The sequence below is a fragment of the Pomacea canaliculata genome, linkage group LG2, assembly GCF_003073045.1.
Source record: "Pomacea canaliculata isolate SZHN2017 linkage group LG2, ASM307304v1, whole genome shotgun sequence".
NCBI lineage: Eukaryota > Metazoa > Mollusca > Gastropoda > Architaenioglossa > Ampullariidae > Pomacea > Pomacea canaliculata.
In genome coordinates, this window is record NC_037591.1 from 20090030 (window position 1) to 20107574 (window position 17545).

Consider the following 17545-nt stretch of genomic DNA (forward strand, 5'->3'; position numbering starts at 1 on the left):
TTTCTTATGGAAAAACTTGTTTCGGATAACGAACATTTCGGATAACGAACAGCTTTCCCGAACGGATTAAGTTCGTTAACCGAGGTTCCACTGTATTTATTAAATTAATTTATTTTGTGTGTGTAGATCCATATGGTTTTTGTTAATTAACCTTCAGGCTGGAGTGTTTACGACTGTTTGTGATGATTTCGCTACCTCCAATTCTGATAACTGATTAGGTCAGATATATTATGGCTGCTACATATAGGAACGAATCCAATTTTAATTCATTTCTAAACATGTACGTATTAATTGATGCTATTTAGAAAACACATGATACTGTACTGAAAAGAGGGATGAAATAAAGATTTCTTAATGTGATTTTATTTTTACTGCTTTGGTGTTGATGATATATATATATATTGAATACACTCAGTGGTTTAATTATTAAATATATTGACTTCAGTCTGTGATTATTTTCATATTTCTAATAAATCTCTAGCACTTATATTTGTTGGCTTACATTAGTTTTATATCCGTTATTATCTATATCTTGCACAAATTAAGCAAGCATTTTAACTTGTAATGAAGAGCGGCTGCATGTTGGTCAGGCAGCGAAAAATGTTCGATCATTGCTAGCCGGAGGACACTCGTATCTTTCGTTCTGCTTTGTCACAGTGAGGAGAGGAAAAAAAAAAAGATTCTAGATGCTTGATTTTTTTTAGGGTAGGGGAAGAGACTCCATGCTAACAGTGAATGACGTTCACATTCTTGTCCCTTCAGCTGCCCCTGGTTCATAATCCACTTAGAGAGAGAGTGTATTGGGGGAAGGTAACAAAGAATTTTGACTCCTTTCTTTATTTTGTAATGCTATTTTGGATTCTTCCGCTTCTGCTTTTGTCAGGTCTTCACAGAAATTTCGTCAATACAGAGGGATGGTTCATCTGATTTAATTAATGTCCTTGGATGAAGCTTCAGCCACTACGCGATATATACAGCTTACATCTCTCACAGTACCCTTTTCCCAGTCTTGGTAGTTTAGTCTTCGTACACGGGAAAACAATAAATCTTGGCGCCGACCTGTGCATACAGGACATCCAGGTTAGTATCTGGCATACAAAATAATTACGGATGTAGTTCTGTGACGGCAAAGATGAAGGTATTCCTTAGTGCAGTACACGCACGTACCCAGTACCTGCGTTCTATGATAGAGCACGTCCTGGGTACAGTCGTCTAGTCAGCAGTTATCAATTCTTGATGATGACTAGTAGGAGAGGCCTAGGGTTGGCGAGGCTGGAAACGACGTTCACGTCCAGTGCAGATCAGAACTCTCTAGAACAGGAGCGAAAAAAAAAAAGACAAAAATCACGTCAGACTTCAACTTTGTCGTCATAGTCACGTGAACCATTGCCACCTTCCGTTTGCTCACAGAGTCAGAGAAACAGAGCTTGAAGAACATATCTGGCATATGGGCTTCTCAAGAGAATGAATTTAAAAAGGACTCTTCAAATATCCAGAAATTTAAGTTTACTCTTGGGAGGCGCCTGGGTGATACGCCAGCAAACCAGAAGACCCGAGAATGCTCTGTGTCCGCCCGGGACAGTTGCTGACAACATGCAAGATAATTCCGTCGCCACCATCATACGAAACGGAGATTGTCCACTGAAACTGCAACAGGTCCATGTATTCTTTCGACATGGTGCTAGACTACCACTGCACCTGTCTCCTTGGCTGGACGAGGTAACTTTGCTACTGTGCTTTAAGTGTTTTTAGCCTTATAACATGCCAGCGACTGCTGCTCAACGGTTCTGTGCCGTGTCGAGTCTAGTCTTATCGGGGGTAAAAAAAAACCCAACCACAATTAGTGCATAAAATAATCTTCACAGTTTAGTCAAATGTCGCCTCAAGGCTTTCATGCAGATTGCAAGAACACGCATGTACGCGCGCGCGCAGGCGCACACACACAGAACGCAGTGTTCAGTTCATGCTTCATCACAACAAAATAACAATTGTATATATTATATATTACAACTTAGCGTTAGTACTTTTGTAAATATGATATTTAGCCGGTGTCATCATCACTATCATATCATCGTCTCCGCAAGATTCACCCTCGGATAGTCGAGGGCGATGACAAAAGAAATCACTTACGAATGGTTCTTTTTCTGACTTGGTCTTTCCATCATACACGGTAAGAGATGTACAGTAGAAATAGTAGAAGCTGTAGTACAGTAGTTATACACGATCGAGACATGTACAGTACAAGGCTAAGCATTAAATACATTTTGTATGATACATTACCCATGGCAGATAATTGACAAAGTAACCTTCACTGCGATACATTTCACATCGTGTCAAAACGCACAGCTGTTCACAATACACAGCTGTGTATAATATGTCCTAGTGCACTGTTGACGACACGAGGCGAACCCCTTGTGGCAGGTGAGTTATCCTAAAGATATGGTGCTGAAAGACGCGCCTCACACCATGATCCGCCACCGGATCGTCATGCTGCCGGACAGGACTTCCAGAACTCTCTCTGAAAAGGAGGAGTCTTACAAACTGTTACAGCTCAAGGTATTGCAGTTATTATTTAACGAACTCTTTTGCATACAGGAGCGGACACACAGTCTCTTATTAACATGTACATGCTTACTCGAATTTATACACGAACAAACACAGAATCAGATGTGAAAATCTGCTTGAGAGGGGTAAGCATTTTGTGAGTAGGAGGGACACACAAAGACATGCACTTGCTCCATTGACAAATGGGAGAGGAGGGACAGGGGACTGAGGGAGAGATGGCAAACGCAGTTCACTTCACGCGGCGTCGTTTGAAGCCTTTCTAACGATTAGCAAGTGCGATTACACAGTACAAAACCGAACGGGAAATTGTGAGAGGGTTAATGCCGCATGTAACTCTGAGCTCTATTGTGATGCATGTTTACTGTCTATTTGTTCCTTCAACAGCTCAACGCTTGTATGTGCTGCATTGCCTGTCAACCGTCCGACACCCGTCTTGTCATCATTTGTTGTCTTTGTACCGCAATCTTTACTTTTCACAGAGAACAAAAAAATGTGGAGCCGAAACACCATCCTACCACACACACAAATGTCTGTCTTTGCAGGGAGGGGGATATGCGGGTAACCTGACGGTGCTAGGCCAGGATCAGGCGTACGTACTGGGCCGCAGCCTTCGTGACATGTACATCTTTCGTCACCGATTCCTGTCGGAAGACTACAGTGCTCAAGATGTTTCGTGAGTTAGCATCCTCAAAGAGTTTCACTTTCTTCTGTGCTGTTTATAGCCTTGTTACTCTTCTGTAGCTGATCTCTTTTCATGGATGCTCGCTATAGTCGTGATTGAGTGCTACCTGCATGTAACCTTCTGTGAGCAGTGGCGACCTGCCAGCATGGATGGTGTTACTGTTTCAGCGTGCAGTCGACAAACATCAACAGAACAATAGTGTCCGCTCGCTGTGTCCTAGCAGGAATGTTCGGCAAAGAAAGACTTAACGAGAAGGGTAAGTGCTGAGCATGACTCGTCACATGCAGTCCACTTTGTTGTTGTCCTTCTCTGAAAATATTGGTGAAGGTAATAATTAGCGAACAGCTTAGTGGAGTGAGTAAAGGCACTAAACCGAGAGTCCACCCCGTTCGATACCCGTGTGACGCAGAGCACTTCTCATAGCTGACCATGTTGTAGAGTGGGTAACTCTCGATAGAGAGATGAGGAAGATAAAGAAGCGAGGAAGAAGAGATGGGCACCGTCCTCATACACATACACACGCCCTCGCGCATTATCCCGAAGATACGTATGGTTTTTAACACCTCACTTACCATTGTTTGTATGCTCATGAAATAAAATACTAAGGACTTCACAAACTATTCCTAATACTATCTTACACTAAACAACGTTACCAGGACATAGTACCTACCCATCATCCAACAGACGCGCCAACTTTGCGTTGGAGGTACAGTCAAATCTCCCTACTATGCCACCCCGCTACTATGCCACTCTCGGTATTATGCCACTTTTGCTCGGTCCCGACTATAAATTCAATGTAAAAAAAATTTACTATGCCACCCGCTACTCTCGCTACTATGCCACTTTTTTGTGATTGTTAAAAGGTACAAGTTGTGAAATTCCGCGCAGTGCTCGATTACTATACTGTATGGTAGTATGGGACATCGCAGTTAGGTGGGATGGAACATAGCACGCACACAGGGAGGGTGGAGGCTGGCAAGGGGGTCGACTAGCGACAGGATGCAGGTGCGCGGATGTGGTTGGGAGGGGTGGAGGATGAAGAGGTGAGGGGGAGAATGAGAGGAGACAGCTAGCGAAGCCGACTATTCTCGAGAAAGCTTTGGACCAGACCTGGGCAAAGGCCTCCTGTCTCTGACCGGCCCGCCCGCCAGTATATATATACATACAGTATTGGGTAAAACTGAGTTAACTATATTAGTCCGACCTCTAAACCATCCCAATGTCTCATGCGTCCCTTGGGAAATTAATTGCCCACCCTGCTTTGGACTGACGGGTAACTTGAACAGATAAAGCCGTTTTTACGAACTCTCACTACTATGCCACTCTCGCTACTATGCCACTTTTGCTCGGTCCCGGTAGGTGGCATAGTAGGGAGATTTGACTGTAATCGTAGAAAATGAAAGAAGTCGGTTATGGAGAAGTGCGAAAGAAAATCTGTGGCGTTTGCTGCAGCGGCCTCCACTAGGAGATCTGTAGTTTCTGTTTGTGCCTGACCTCGCTCACTAGCTACAGGGCGCTATCGTTCAGAAGACAGAAGCCGAGTTTGTTGAAATTCTCTCTTTTATGCCTTCTGCAGGTGGCGTGGAGATCACAGTGTGTGAGTTGAAGGATGATTTTTTGCTGCCCAACGACATGTCGTGCAATGTGCTGGCAGAGACGATAAAGTTCGCCACCAGCGACATGGACAACATCGGGCTAATGGAGGACAGATTGATCATTGAAAAAGCACTAGGTGGGCATTCCTTTTATGTTATAGCATTTCTATTAAAAAACCCACAAAACTTTCATGATTGCCGCTATTATTCTTCATCATGTTATGTGATGTTCTTGTGCATAAATTTATAAGCACAATGACAACTGACAGTATACAAGTCCGGATGCTGTGCATCAAGGGTAATCGGTGACACAGAGTGCAGCCTACACCACGCTGCCCGCTGCACTTGCATGCTGTGTTACTGAGGTCACCACCGCAACCGACCTTAGCACAGATAACGCAGGTCTATGGTCGATTAGAGAGGTGGTCAATAATCTCTCAATACGTTTTTGTTATTTACAATCCTTGGCTGTAAAAGATTGACTGAAAATGCTTATGGAGGCATTTTTTACAGGTATTAACTCTGAGGCAACCGGAGTGAAGATAAACTTCGATCACTTGCGGGATGATTTAACGTCAAGAATAGTAAGTAACAGTGTGTAGGGGCGGGAGGAGGGGCACGCGCGAGAGAGTCAGAAGCTAGAAAGAAGCAGTGAAAAAGTAGGAGGTAGAAGAGGTTAGTGATAGAGAGAGACTGAGAGTGATACAATAGAAAAGACGAAAGTATTGACGGAAAAATTGTCGACTGAGTCTGTTACTTTCGTCGATAAGTCATACCAGCTGATATCTACAGCGATGACTACGACATCAGTGAGGAGATAACAAACTTGATATACCATGTTAGTGATAGACAATGTCTACATGATTTGAGGGTTTTATGAGCGTTGATGATACGTAATACGTGATGTGACAATTTATATACGAGTAATATGTGAGTATTGATATATGAGTGATACGTGACAATTCAAGAATGACTGATACATGGACTGAATGATGTATGAATGTTGATGGTACATGACTTGAAGGTGACAGAGATCGAAACACAGGATAACTTTATTTTCTGGCTGTTTTTGTTTCTCCAAGACGCATGGATTTATCACATGCCACTGAACTGCTTCTTACGCGGACATGATTGAGAACAACGCCATCAAAACAATATACTATGCACGTGTGGAATGATTGAGTGAGTAAGCAGAAGTGCCTCCTGACCTCAAAGGAGCTTAAAGTTTTTATTCCTTCTCTTTTACTTTGACATTCTTGACATTTATTGTATCCCGTTATCTACGCGCTTGCATGTCTACACGTTCCGTACTTATACTTATCTCGTGGTTGCTACCCCGCTCTGTGTGTGTGTTTGTGTGTGTGCGAGAGAGAGAGGAAGGAGTTCTATGCTAAAACAAAACTGTATTCTGGGAAACGTTTCAGAGAACAGAGGCCAGCCTTGACATGCCTTGTGGTCGGACGCGCCTTGAATCGGGTAGTGGACGCCATGGAAAGCTTGATCTATGGAGAGAAGTGAGTGGACACAGCGCCGCTTGACACAAAGGCTGTGGTAAAGGGCCTTCTTGTCCGCACGTACTCTTGAGTATGTCAACATGTTTGGTCACTGATTACTCGACAGAGACCGGTAGTTGTGAAACAAGAGCCAAGTGGTTGTCTAGGGTAAAATGGAAAACTCAAAGAAAGCGTCTTGTTTCTGAAGTTAGAAAGTGTTATCCAGACCCCTCCTCTTCATCTGGATACTACTTCATGTTTCTTTATTCCAGGGCACTTGCTGTAGGGGTAAAGCAACAACCTGCTGGGTTTGCAAACCGCGTTATAACTACGGAAGAAAGACGCTTGTCCTCGAGTTCCTCTTTGCCTAGGGAAACGACTTACCTCACTTCATAAGTACAAACCTGGATGAGTCCGGTTAGGAATTAGGAACCCTAAATGTGACCTTGACTGAACTGGGAAGCGACGAACATCTAACACCTGGTGGTGCACTGACACAAGAATGAACACAATGCTGCATGCCTTTGGGGTTTGCACCTGTTGGTGGGCAGGGCGGTCAAGATGTACCTATGGAGCACGCACGATTCCACATGGTCGCTCTTCTGGAGGCTCTGGGAATATTTAATTGGAGATGGCCTCCTTTGTTGCCGACCTGAGGCTGGAGCTGTATAAAAGTGGTGATAACAGACACTGGGTGCGCGTCCTGTACTGCTCTCAGGTGAGACACACACACAGTGTTATGTCCCGATATGAGGGCTGCAAGACACGTACACTTCTACATGTGGTAGAAGTCAAAATATAATTTTAAAAAGAGAATGTCCTCAGCTCTAACAGAAAAATCTGTTTTGTGTATTTTTATAGTGAGTGCTTCCTCAGAAGCGGTTAAGATATGTGTGTGTGGTAAGGAATAATAATAATAATAATTAAAAATGCCAGATTTATAAAGCGCATTCTCACACTCCTAAGCATTATGGTCTTAGCGCATATGGGAAATGTGAGACTTATTTATTTATGACTTATTTATGTGTCCCACGTGCAGAATCATGTTCTTAATATAAAAATTACGGCAACGGTGGCAATAACTGACCGAGTTACACCACGCTGTTCTTAGCTACAAGATCTGTTCCCTGTTGTAGCTAGTTTAACTAACTCGCACGCATACCGTCAATTTCCAGGAGATTGCCATGCGGAATTTTTCCACTCCAATCATGCCGTTTGAGGATTTTGAGAGAGCCGTGAAACCGTACTTGATGGATGACTCTGAATTTGAAAGTCTGTCTAAAATGACACTGGACCAGATCTTAAATGCTTACTATCCTGTCGTGTGAATGATGTCAAGAAAGATAGCAAAGTCTATCCTTCCATCACCTTCAAAGAAGCATCAAGATTCATTCAGATTTTGTCATTTTCTTAGATAGGTGTGGCACAATACTTTGGGTTTACCCATAAGCACCAGTCATCCTCTCTTCACAAAATAAAGAATATGCACTCAACAGTATTTTCATCTGTTTCATCACTAAATAATACAATATGCACTGCACATAATATGTATCCATACTCATGCATGCACATGCACACACATACAACTCACTAGTGGCATATTTTGCATAGTAGCTGGCTGTTTCTTCCCTTGTTGGACTGTATCCAAGTGACCGCAATATGATGGAAAGATCACCTTCTCGTGTAATATAATCCAGGCGTGCATGAAAGTTAAAGCATTCCTTAAACTCTGAAAATGTTTATAAACACAAAATTATGAGAACAATTAGGAATGTATACCCACATTTTAAAATAGTTATTATTTTTTCAAACAGATACAGAAGAGAAACCATAAATCTCCATCACATAGATTCACAAATTACAAGGCATTAACTTACAGTGTTATAACATTTTGCTTTAAAAAAAAAAATCTTGCTTTCTCGTTGCTATGTCACCGAGACACGTACCTGACTTATTCACCGTGGTATATCTTGCTCCTACCTCGTAAAATGTAATCAAGCAATCAACTAATTATATAACAAATAATATTTAATTCCTGTTAGTATAAGGACTTAAAAACAGACTTTCATTTTTCACTGCTATTTCAATGAATATTCATTCGGAGAGAGAGAGATGATTACGAAAATGATTACCTACGTGGCTAGAAATAGCAAGTCAGCTTTATTCCTACCTTCAATTTTGGCCTCATTAAAGAACCGCGCCTGTAAATATAAAAATGCAATATCAATAATGATTTGGCAAGCTTTGCGCAAAATAGAATGAAAATAATGTTTTAGAAAAACAGAACATTAAACAACCTACCATGCTTATAGCCGGGAGTTGCCGTTCCTGATACAGAAAAGTTTTGTCGGAGAAAGTACGAATGTTAACAAAAACAAAAATTCCAAAATTATTAACTTATAATGAAATAATCGGTCTGAATAAAACGATAAAAATGACTGAGCGTTTTTTTTAAGAATAAGGTTTTGAATGGAGAATAATCTTATTCTTAAAAAAAAATCAAAACGCATCAACAAATAAGGGAGACAATCCAGTCAGCTTAGTATACGAAGAGAATTATGTTTATAATTTTGTTTTATTGTTTGTTCACACCGCGTGTCATTTTTAGCCATATATTTATAATAAGACTATTTACTCATTGACCAAAAGAATGCTGGTTTTACTGTACGGCTGTACCAGATGTCGTTTGTATATTTATAGATTCAATCGAAAGTTTATTTTCGAGTTAAGTTTATTTCGTGTTACTTCTCGGAAAGCACAGGGTGGCAGAGCACTCTATGAACTATACGTTTTTTTCTTAAAAAGTATATTATAAAAGTCGCTTGTAAAAGTAAGCAAGAATATAAAAATAAAGTTTCAAATAACCTCTACATATACGTTGAGAGTGTTGAGTCATCATATTTAAAATTAGTTTCGTGTGTGTAGATGGTTTTTGTTAGTTAACCTTCAGGCTGGAGTGTGTTTACGACTGCTGATCACTGATTATGTCAGATATATTAGGGCTGCTACATAGGAAAGAGTCCAATTTTAGTTCATTTCTCAACGTGTATTGATGATGTTTAGAAGACACATGCAAATACTGTACTGAAAAGAAGGGATGAAATAAAGATTTCTTCATGTGATTTTATTTTTACTGCCTAGGTGTTGAAATTATATTAAATACACGTAATGAAATGTGTAAATGCAATGGTTTAATTATTAAATATATTGACTTCAGTCTGTGATTATTTTCATATTTCTAATAAATCTCTAGCATTTATATTTGTTGGCTTACAGTACTTTTTATATCCGTTATTATTTATCTTGCACAAAATGAGCAAGTATTTTAACTTGTGATGAAGAGCGGCTTGTGGCCCTGGTGGCGAAAACAGTTTGTTGCTGGAGGACACTCATATCTTTCGTTCTGCTTTGTCACAGTGAGGAGAGGGAAAAAAAAAGATTGCTAATGCTAGGTTAGAGGAAATGTGCGGGGGTGGGGACTCCATGCTAACAGTGAATGACGTTCACATTCTTGTCCCTTCAGCTCCCCACTTGTCCCCCTCTTCCCCCTGGTTCATACTCGACTGAGTGTGTGAGAGAGAGAGAGGGGGGGGGAGGAGGTAACAAAGAATTTTGACTCCTGTCTTTATTTTGTAATGCTATTTTGCTCTTCTGCTTTTGTAAGGTCTTCACAGAAATTTTGTCTTCACAGAGGTACAGAGTGGACATTTTTGGAAGAAAACGACATTTACATGAATGAAGTTGCTGACATATCTACGTCGTATGCTCGATTTATCGCTCGTCACCAAGCGAAGATTATAGGCACTTCGATAGTGTACAAACTATGTGAGTTGCCCTCTGGGACAAATAAAGTCTTACCTTATCTTAAAAATATTTCGTAAGCAAAACTTATCTGATGGAGTTGAAAATGAATGCATTAAAACAAAGGAATTCCTCCTAAACGTATACCCTATAATTCTCTGTCTTCTGCCACTCGAGCTATGGTTCATCTGATTTAATTAATGTCCTTGGATGAAGCTACAGCCACTAAGCGATATATACAGCTTACATCTCTCACAGTACCCTTTTCCCAGTCTTGGTAGTTTAGTCTTCGTACACGGGAAAACAATAAATCTTGGCGCCGACCTGTGCATACAGGACATCCAGGTTAGTATCTGGCATACAAAATAATTACGGATGTAGTTCTGTGACGGCAAAGATGAAGGTATTCCTTAGTGCAGTACACGCACGTACCCAGTACCTGCGTTCTATGATGGAACACGTCCTGGGTACAGTCGTCTAGTCAGCAGTTATCAATTCTTGATGATGACTAGTAGGAGAGGCCTAGGGTTGGCGAGGCTGGAAACGACGTTCACGTCCAGTGCAGACATCAGAACTCTCTAGAACAGGAGTGAAAAAAAAAGGACAAAAATCACGTCAGACTTCAACTTTGTCGTCATAGTCACGTGAACCATTGCCACCTTCCGTTTGCTCACAGAGGTCAGAGAAACAGAGCTTGAAGAACATATCTGGCATATGGGCTTCTCAAGAGCATGAACTTAAAAAGGACCCTTCAAATATGCAGAAATTTAAGTTTACTCTTGGGAGGCGCCTTCGTGGTGCACCATCAAACCAGAAGACCCGAGAATGCTCTGTGTCCGCCCGCGATAGTTCCTGAAAAGAAGCCAGATCGTTCCGTCGCCATCGTCATACGAAACGGAGACATTCCACTGACACTGCAACAGGTCCATGTATTCTTTCGACATGGTGCTAGACTACCACTGCACCTGTCTCCTGGGCTGGACGAGGTAACTTTACTACTGTGCTTTAAGTGTTTTTAGCCTTATAACATGCCAGCGAATGCTGCTCAACGGTTCTGTGCCGTGTCGAGTCTTGTCTTATCGGGGGTAAAAAAAAAAAACCCAACCACAATTAAGTGCATAAAATAATCTTCACAGTTTAGTCAAATGTCGCCTCAAGGCTTTCATGCAGATTGCAAGAACACGCATGTACACGCGCGCGCACACGCACACACACAGAACGCAGTGTTCAGTTCATGCTTCATCACAACAAAATAACAATTGTATATATTATATATTACAACTTAGCATTGGTACTTTTGTAAATATGATATTTAGCCGGTGTCATCATCACTATCATATCATCGTCTCCGCAAGATTCACCCTCGGATAGTCGAGGGCGATGACAAAAGAAATCACTTACGAATTGTTCTTTTTCTGACTTGGTCTTTCCATCATACACGGTAAGAGATGTACAGTAGAAATAGTAGAAGCTGTAGTACAGTAGTTATACACGATCGAGACACGTACAGTACAAGGCTAAGCATTAAATACATTTTGTATGATACATTACCCATGGCAGATAATTGACAAAGTAACCTTCACTGCGATACATTTCACATCGTGTCAAAACGCACAGCTGTTCACAATACACAGCTGTGTATAATATGTCCTAGTGCACTGTTGACGACACGAGGCGAACCCCTTGTGGCAGGTGAGTTATCCTGAAGATAAGGTGCTGAAAGATGCACCTCACACCATGTTCCGCCACCGGATCGTCATGCTGCCGGACAGGACACCCAGAACTCTCTCTGAAAAGGAGGAGTCTTACAAACTGTTACAGCTCAAGGTATTGCAGTCATTATTTAACGAACTCTTTTGCATAGAGGAGCGGACACATAGTCTCTTATTAATGCATGCTCAGATTCATACACAAACAAACACACACAGAGTCAGATGTGAAGATCTGCTTGAGATGGGGTGGGGGAGCATTTTGTGAGTAGGAGGGACAGGGGACTGAGGGAGAGATGGCAAACGCAGTTCACATTACGCGGCGTCGTTTGAAGCCTTTCTAACGTTTAGCAAGTGCGAGTACACAGTACAAAAACGAACGGGAAATTGTGAGGGGGTTAATGCCACATGTAACTCTGGGCTCTATTGTGATGCATGTTTACTGTCTATTTGTTCCTTCAACAGCTCAACGCTTGTATGTGCTGCATTGCCTGTCAACCGTCCGACACCCGTCTGGTCATCATTTGTCGTGTTTCTACCGCAATCTTTACTTTTCACAGAGAACAAAAAAAAAAAAAAAACAAAAACAAAAACAAACAAAAAAAACAAACAAAAAAAAAACAAAAAAACAAACAACTGTCGAGCTGAAACACCATCCTACCACACACACAAATGTCTGTCTTTGCAGGGAGGGGGATATGCGGGTAACCTGACGGTGCTAGGCCAGGATCAGGCGTACATACTGGGCCGCAGCCTTCGTGACATGTACATCTTTCGTCACCGATTCCTGTCGGAAGACTACAGTGCTCAAGATATTTCGTGAGTTAGCATCCTCAAAGAGTTTCACTTTCTTCTGTGCTGTTTATAGCCTTGTTACTCTTCTGTAGCTGCTCTCTTTTCATGGATGCTCGCTAAAGTCGTGATTGAGTGCTACCTGCATGTAGTGCTACCTGCATTCTATGAGCAGGGGTGACCTGCCAGCATGGATGGTGTTACTGTTTCAGCGTGCAGTCGACAAACATCAACAGAACAATAGTGTCCGCTCGCTGTGTCCTAGCAGGAATGTTCGGCAAAGAAAGACTTAACGAGACGGGTAAGTGCTGAGCATCACTCGTCACATGCAGTCCACTTTGTTGTTGTCCTTCTCTGAAAATATTGGTGAAGGTAATAATTAGCGAACAGCTTAGTGGAGTGAGTAAAGGCACTAAACCGAGAGTCCACCCGGTTCGATACCCGTGTGACGCAGAGAGCGGTCCGGTGCCGCAACGGTTAGCGCCTGTCACCAATACAGTGAAGGTTGGCTGCCAGGAGTTCATTTCTCGTCTCGGGCACGCTGTTTTTCTCTGCACGTGGCATCTGTTTACAGGGCTGGCTGCCTTGCCGTGATATAGCCTCGGTTGCTGGCTCGGCGTAAAAAACAAATCCCCCCCCCCCGCCCGTGTGACGCAGCGCACTTCTCATAGCTGACCATGTTGTAGAGTGGGTAACTCTCGATAGAGAGATGAGGAAGATAAAGAAGAGAGGAAGAAGAGATGGGCACCGTCCTCACACACATACACACGCCCTCGCGCATTATCCCGAAGATACGTATGGTTTTTAACACCTCACTTACCATTGTTTGTATGCTCATGAAATAAAATACTAAGGACTTCACAAACTATTCCTAATACTATCTTACACTAAACAACGTTACCAGGACATAGTACCTACCCATCATCCAACAGACGCGCCAACTTTGCGTTGGAGGTAATCGTAGAAAATGAAAGAAGTCGGTTATGGAGAAGGGCGAAAGAAAATCTGTGGCGTTTGCTGCAGCGGCCTCCACTAGGAGATCTGTAGTTTCTGTTTGTGCCTGACTTCGCTCACTAGCTACAGGGCGCTATCGTTCAGAAGACAGAAGCCCGAGTTTGTTGAAATTCTCCCTCTTTATGCCTTCAGCAGGTGGCGTGGAGATCACAGTGTGCGAGTTGAAGGATGATTTTTTGCTGCCCAACGACATGTCGTGCAATGTGCTGGCAGAGACGATAAAGTTCGCCACCAGCGACATGGACAACATCGGGCTAATGGAGGACAGATTGATCATTGAAAAAGCACTAGGTGAGCATTTCTTTCATGTTATAGCATTTCTATTAAAAAACACACAAAACTTTCATGAATGCCGCTATTATTCTTCATCATGTCATGTGATGTTCTTGTGCATAAATTTGTAAGCACAATGACTGATTGACTGTATGTTCTTATGGAGGCATTTTTTACAGGTATTAACTCTGAGGCAACCGGAGTGAAGATAAACTTCGATCACTTGCGGGATGATTTAACGTCAAGAATAGTAAGTAACAGTGTGTGGGGGTGGGAGGAGGGGCACGCGCGAGAGAGTCAGAAGCTAGAAAAGAAGCAGTGAAAAAAGTAGGAGGTAGAAGAGGTTAGTGATAGAAAGAGACTGAGAGTAATACAAATAGGAAAAGACGAAAGTATTGACGGAAAAATTGTCGACTGAGTCTGTTACTTTCGTCGATAAGTCATAAACCAGCTGATATCTACAGCGATTACTACGACATCAGTGAGAGACAACAAACTTGATATACCAATGTTAGTGATAGACAATGTCTACGTGATTGAGGGTTTTATGAGCGTTGATGATACGTAATACGTGACAATTTATATACGAGTGATATGTGAGTATTGATATATGAGTGATACGTGACAATTGATGAATGACTGATACATGACTGAATGATGTATGAATGTTGATGGTACATGACTTGAAGGATGACAGAGATCGAAACACAGGATAACTTTATTTCTGGCTATTTTGTTTCTCCGAGACGCATGGCTATAACATGCCCACTAAACTGCTTCCTTACGTGGACATGATTGAGAACAACGCCATCAAAACAATATACTATGCCACTTGTGGAATGATTGAGTGAGTAAGCAGAAGTGCCTCCTGACCTCAAAGGAGCTTAAAGTTTTTATTCCTTCTCTTTTACTTTGTCATTCTTGACACTTATTGTATCCCGTTATCTATGCGCTTGCTTGTCTACACGTTCCGTACTTATACTTATCTCGTGGTTGCTACCCCGCTCTGTGTGTGTGTTTGTGTGTGAGAGAGAAGGAGTTATATGCTAAAACAAAACTGAATTCTGAGAAACGTTTCAGAGAACAGAGGCCAGCCTTGACATGCCTTGTGATCGGACGCGCCTTGAATCGGGTAGTGGACGCCATGGGAAGCTTGATCTATGGAGAGAAGTGAGTGGACACAGCGCCGCACAAAGGCTGTGGTAAAGGGCCTTCTTGTCCGCACGTACTCTTGAGTATGTCAACATGTTTGGTCACTGTTTACTCGACAGAGACCGTAGTTGTGAAACAAGAGCCAAGTGGTTGTCTAGGGTAAAATGGAAAACTCAAAGAAAAGCGTCTTGTTTCTGAAGTTAGAAAGTGGTATCCAGAACCCCTCCTCCTTCATCTGGATACTACTTCATGTTTCTTTATTCCAGGGCACCTTTGCTGTAGGGGTAAAGCAACAACTGCTGGGTTTGCATACCGCGTTCTTACTACGGAAGCAAGACGCTTGTCCTCGAGTTCCTTCTGTTGCCCTAGGGAAACGACTTCACTTCATAAGTACAAACCCTGGATGAGTCCGGTTAGGAAAACCCTCAATGTGACCTTGACTGAACTGGGAAGCGACGAACATTAACACCTGTTGTTGCACTGACACAAGAATGACCACAACTGCTGCATGACCTTTGGCCGGTTTGCACCTGTTGGTGGGCAGGGCGGTCAAGATGTACCTGTGGAGCACGCACGATACCACCATGGTCGCTCTTCTGGAGGCTCTGGGAATATTTAATTGGAGATGGCCTCCCTTTGTTGCCGACCTGAGGCTGGAGCTGTATAAAAGTGGTGATGACAGACACTGGGTGCGCGTCCTGTACTGCTCTCAGGTGAGACAAACACACACACACAGTGTTATGTCCCGATATGATGGCTGCAAGACACGTACACTTCTACATGTGGTAGAAGTCAAAATATAATTTTAAAAAGAGAATTTTCTCAGCTCTAACAGAAAAATCTGTGTTGTGTATTTTTATAGTGAGTGCTTCCTCAGAGGCGGTTAAGATGTGTATGTGATGGGGAACAATAATAATAATTGCCAAATTTGTAAAGCGCATACTCACACTCCTAAGGAGCATGATCTTAGAGCTTTTAGGAAATGTGAGAGTTGGCTATTATGACTTATTCATGTGTCCCACGTGCAAAATCATGTTCTTAATGTATAAGGTACGGCAATAACTGACCGAGTTACAGCACGCTGTTCTTAACTACAAGATCTGTTCCCTGTTGTAGCTAGTTTAACTAACTCGCACGTATACCGTCAATTTCCAGGAGATGAACATGCGGGATTCTTCCACTCCAATCATGCCGTTTGAGGATTTTGAGAAAGCCTTGAAACCGTACTTGTTGGATGACTCTGAATTTGAAAGTCTGTCTAAAATGACACTGGACCAGATGTTAAATGCTTACAACGAGTTAAAACCCATCGAGGTTCAGGACTCTTCAGAGGGTATAGAACCTACTGATGGTGAACTCGAACCTTCAGAGGCTATAATTGAACCCTCTGATGATACTGGCGAACCTTCAGATGATACAGAGGCTACAGTCGATGAAGAGGATGATGAAGATGATGAAGACGAGTAGCAGACGTAGGGTCTCAGAAGACAGGCAACACTCAGTCAGAAAAAAACCCAGCATGGGTCGAGTACTGCAGATCGCATGGCCGAGATGGAAGACAACATTAATCTGGAGTCTAGGCAAAGACGTGAGCCGACGCCACAGAAGAAAACGTGTAATAGCCGAACCTGATCAAAAGCACAGAAACTCTGTAGTTTTACAGGTCTAAATATTTATAAATAAACTATTTTTTGTTTGCGGGGTGGGAGGAGGGAATAATCCACTGTGTGGATGTTGTATACCGGGAAAAAGGAAGACCACACCTCACTGCTTAATGAAGGAGTGTTTACTAGTGTGAGGCCGTGTTAAACTGGTATGTAGTTATAAATAACTTTTCTTTGTGAGACTGATATTGGTTCCTTTCACTTGCTATCTCTCTCTCTTTTGCCGCCAAGGTTTGTAAAATGTCAGCAGATGCGGAAGATTTGTTGCAGGTTTATGTAGCATCACCCCTCTCATCATCATAGCAATACACCTGACCTCTGAGCAAAAAAGTCTTTTTATTAAGCTTTGTTGACTGTCAGGATGTTCATTATATGGCTTAGTGATCTGATTCATTACAGCATTTTAATATTGCCACTGTAATGAACATGATCCAGTTCATTACAGTACTATCATTATTCTCACCATGTCACCTGATTCATTACTGTCAGCACGGCATCCTTATTTCTAGGATCCACAGTCAGTCAGTGACATCATATAATGTGGTGTCGCCTATGAAATCGCGGAAAACATGATTACACATTAGCAAAGACACAATTAAAAACTATCTCTTTTGTACATCCTTGAATATGCCACCAATTACTCTCCAAGCTCCTGTGCGTATAATATATACCAACAGAGGCCCATATTTATTCCGACATACGCTGGTAAGTGCGCGATTTACCGACAGTTGTTTGAGCTAGATTATTGCATGTTCAACATTCTGCACCGACAACAGCAGTCAACACATTAGTGTGCATTTCACTG

General features: G+C 42.2%; 2 protein-coding genes and 1 long non-coding RNA gene across 11 annotated transcripts; 2 read left to right on the forward strand and 1 right to left on the reverse strand.

Annotated features, from left to right (window-relative positions):
* The first annotated feature begins 399 nt into the window (after positions 1-399).
* LOC112558141 (lysophosphatidic acid phosphatase type 6-like) lies at positions 400-7833 on the forward strand. 4 transcript variants are annotated; one of them, XM_025228386.1, is made up of 9 exons: positions 400-1719; positions 2347-2556; positions 3108-3238; positions 3415-3503; positions 4824-4979; positions 5356-5426; positions 6267-6356; positions 6879-7053; positions 7511-7833. In XM_025228386.1, the coding sequence occupies exons 2-8, from the start codon at positions 2440-2442 to the stop codon at positions 7005-7007; spliced, it is 783 nt and encodes a 260-aa protein (XP_025084171.1). In that variant the 5' UTR covers positions 400-1719; positions 2347-2439; the 3' UTR covers positions 7008-7053; positions 7511-7833. The 4 variants fall into 4 exon arrangements, with proteins under 4 accessions (XP_025084171.1, XP_025084170.1, XP_025084168.1 ...); XM_025228385.1 differs by having other exon boundaries at positions 401-1719; positions 2384-2556; XM_025228383.1 differs by having other exon boundaries at positions 406-1719; positions 2422-2556.
* LOC112558147 lies at positions 1854-8630 on the reverse strand. Its single transcript, XR_003098082.1, has 3 exons — positions 8506-8630; positions 7927-8064; positions 1854-2518 (listed from the first exon to the last, which is right to left on the reverse strand). It is a non-coding gene; the product is annotated as an uncharacterized LOC112558147 (long non-coding RNA).
* A 1708-nt stretch (positions 8631-10338) lies between these two features.
* Positions 10339-17070, forward strand: LOC112558138 (lysophosphatidic acid phosphatase type 6-like). 6 transcript variants are annotated; one of them, XM_025228375.1, is made up of 11 exons: positions 10339-10481; positions 10813-11122; positions 11829-11963; positions 12534-12664; positions 12850-12938; positions 13784-13942; positions 14104-14174; positions 14671-14771; positions 15005-15094; positions 15621-15789; positions 16232-17070. In XM_025228375.1, the coding sequence occupies exons 2-11, from the start codon at positions 10868-10870 to the stop codon at positions 16541-16543; spliced, it is 1512 nt and encodes a 503-aa protein (XP_025084160.1). In that variant the 5' UTR covers positions 10339-10481; positions 10813-10867; the 3' UTR covers positions 16544-17070. The 6 variants fall into 6 exon arrangements, with proteins under 6 accessions (XP_025084160.1, XP_025084162.1, XP_025084163.1 ...); XM_025228376.1 differs by lacking the exon at positions 10339-10481 and having other exon boundaries at positions 10670-11122; positions 13787-13942; XM_025228379.1 differs by lacking the exon at positions 10339-10481 and having other exon boundaries at positions 10985-11122; positions 11791-11963.
* The last annotated feature ends 475 nt before the right edge of the window (positions 17071-17545 follow it).

What these genes read in the sequence shown, in the direction of transcription:
- LOC112558138 (XM_025228375.1), top strand. Translation starts at nt 10,868, where the DNA reads ATGAACTTAAAAAGGACCCTTCAAATATGCAGAAATTTAAGTTTACTC. An exon ending in TGTCTCCTGGGCTGGACGAG is followed by an intron (nt 11,123 to 11,828) that starts GTAACTTTACTA and finishes CCCTTGTGGCAG; the next exon opens with GTGAGTTATCCTGAAGATAA. An exon ending in ACAAACTGTTACAGCTCAAG is followed by an intron (nt 11,964 to 12,533) that starts GTATTGCAGTCA and finishes CTGTCTTTGCAG; the next exon opens with GGAGGGGGATATGCGGGTAA.
- LOC112558141 (XM_025228383.1), top strand. Translation starts at nt 1,465, where the DNA reads ATGAATTTAAAAAGGACTCTTCAAATATCCAGAAATTTAAGTTTACTC. An exon ending in TACAGTGCTCAAGATGTTTC is followed by an intron (nt 3,239 to 3,414) that starts GTGAGTTAGCAT and finishes TTACTGTTTCAG; the next exon opens with CGTGCAGTCGACAAACATCA. An exon ending in AGCTTGATCTATGGAGAGAA is followed by an intron (nt 6,357 to 6,878) that starts GTGAGTGGACAC and finishes TTGCACCTGTTG; the next exon opens with GTGGGCAGGGCGGTCAAGAT.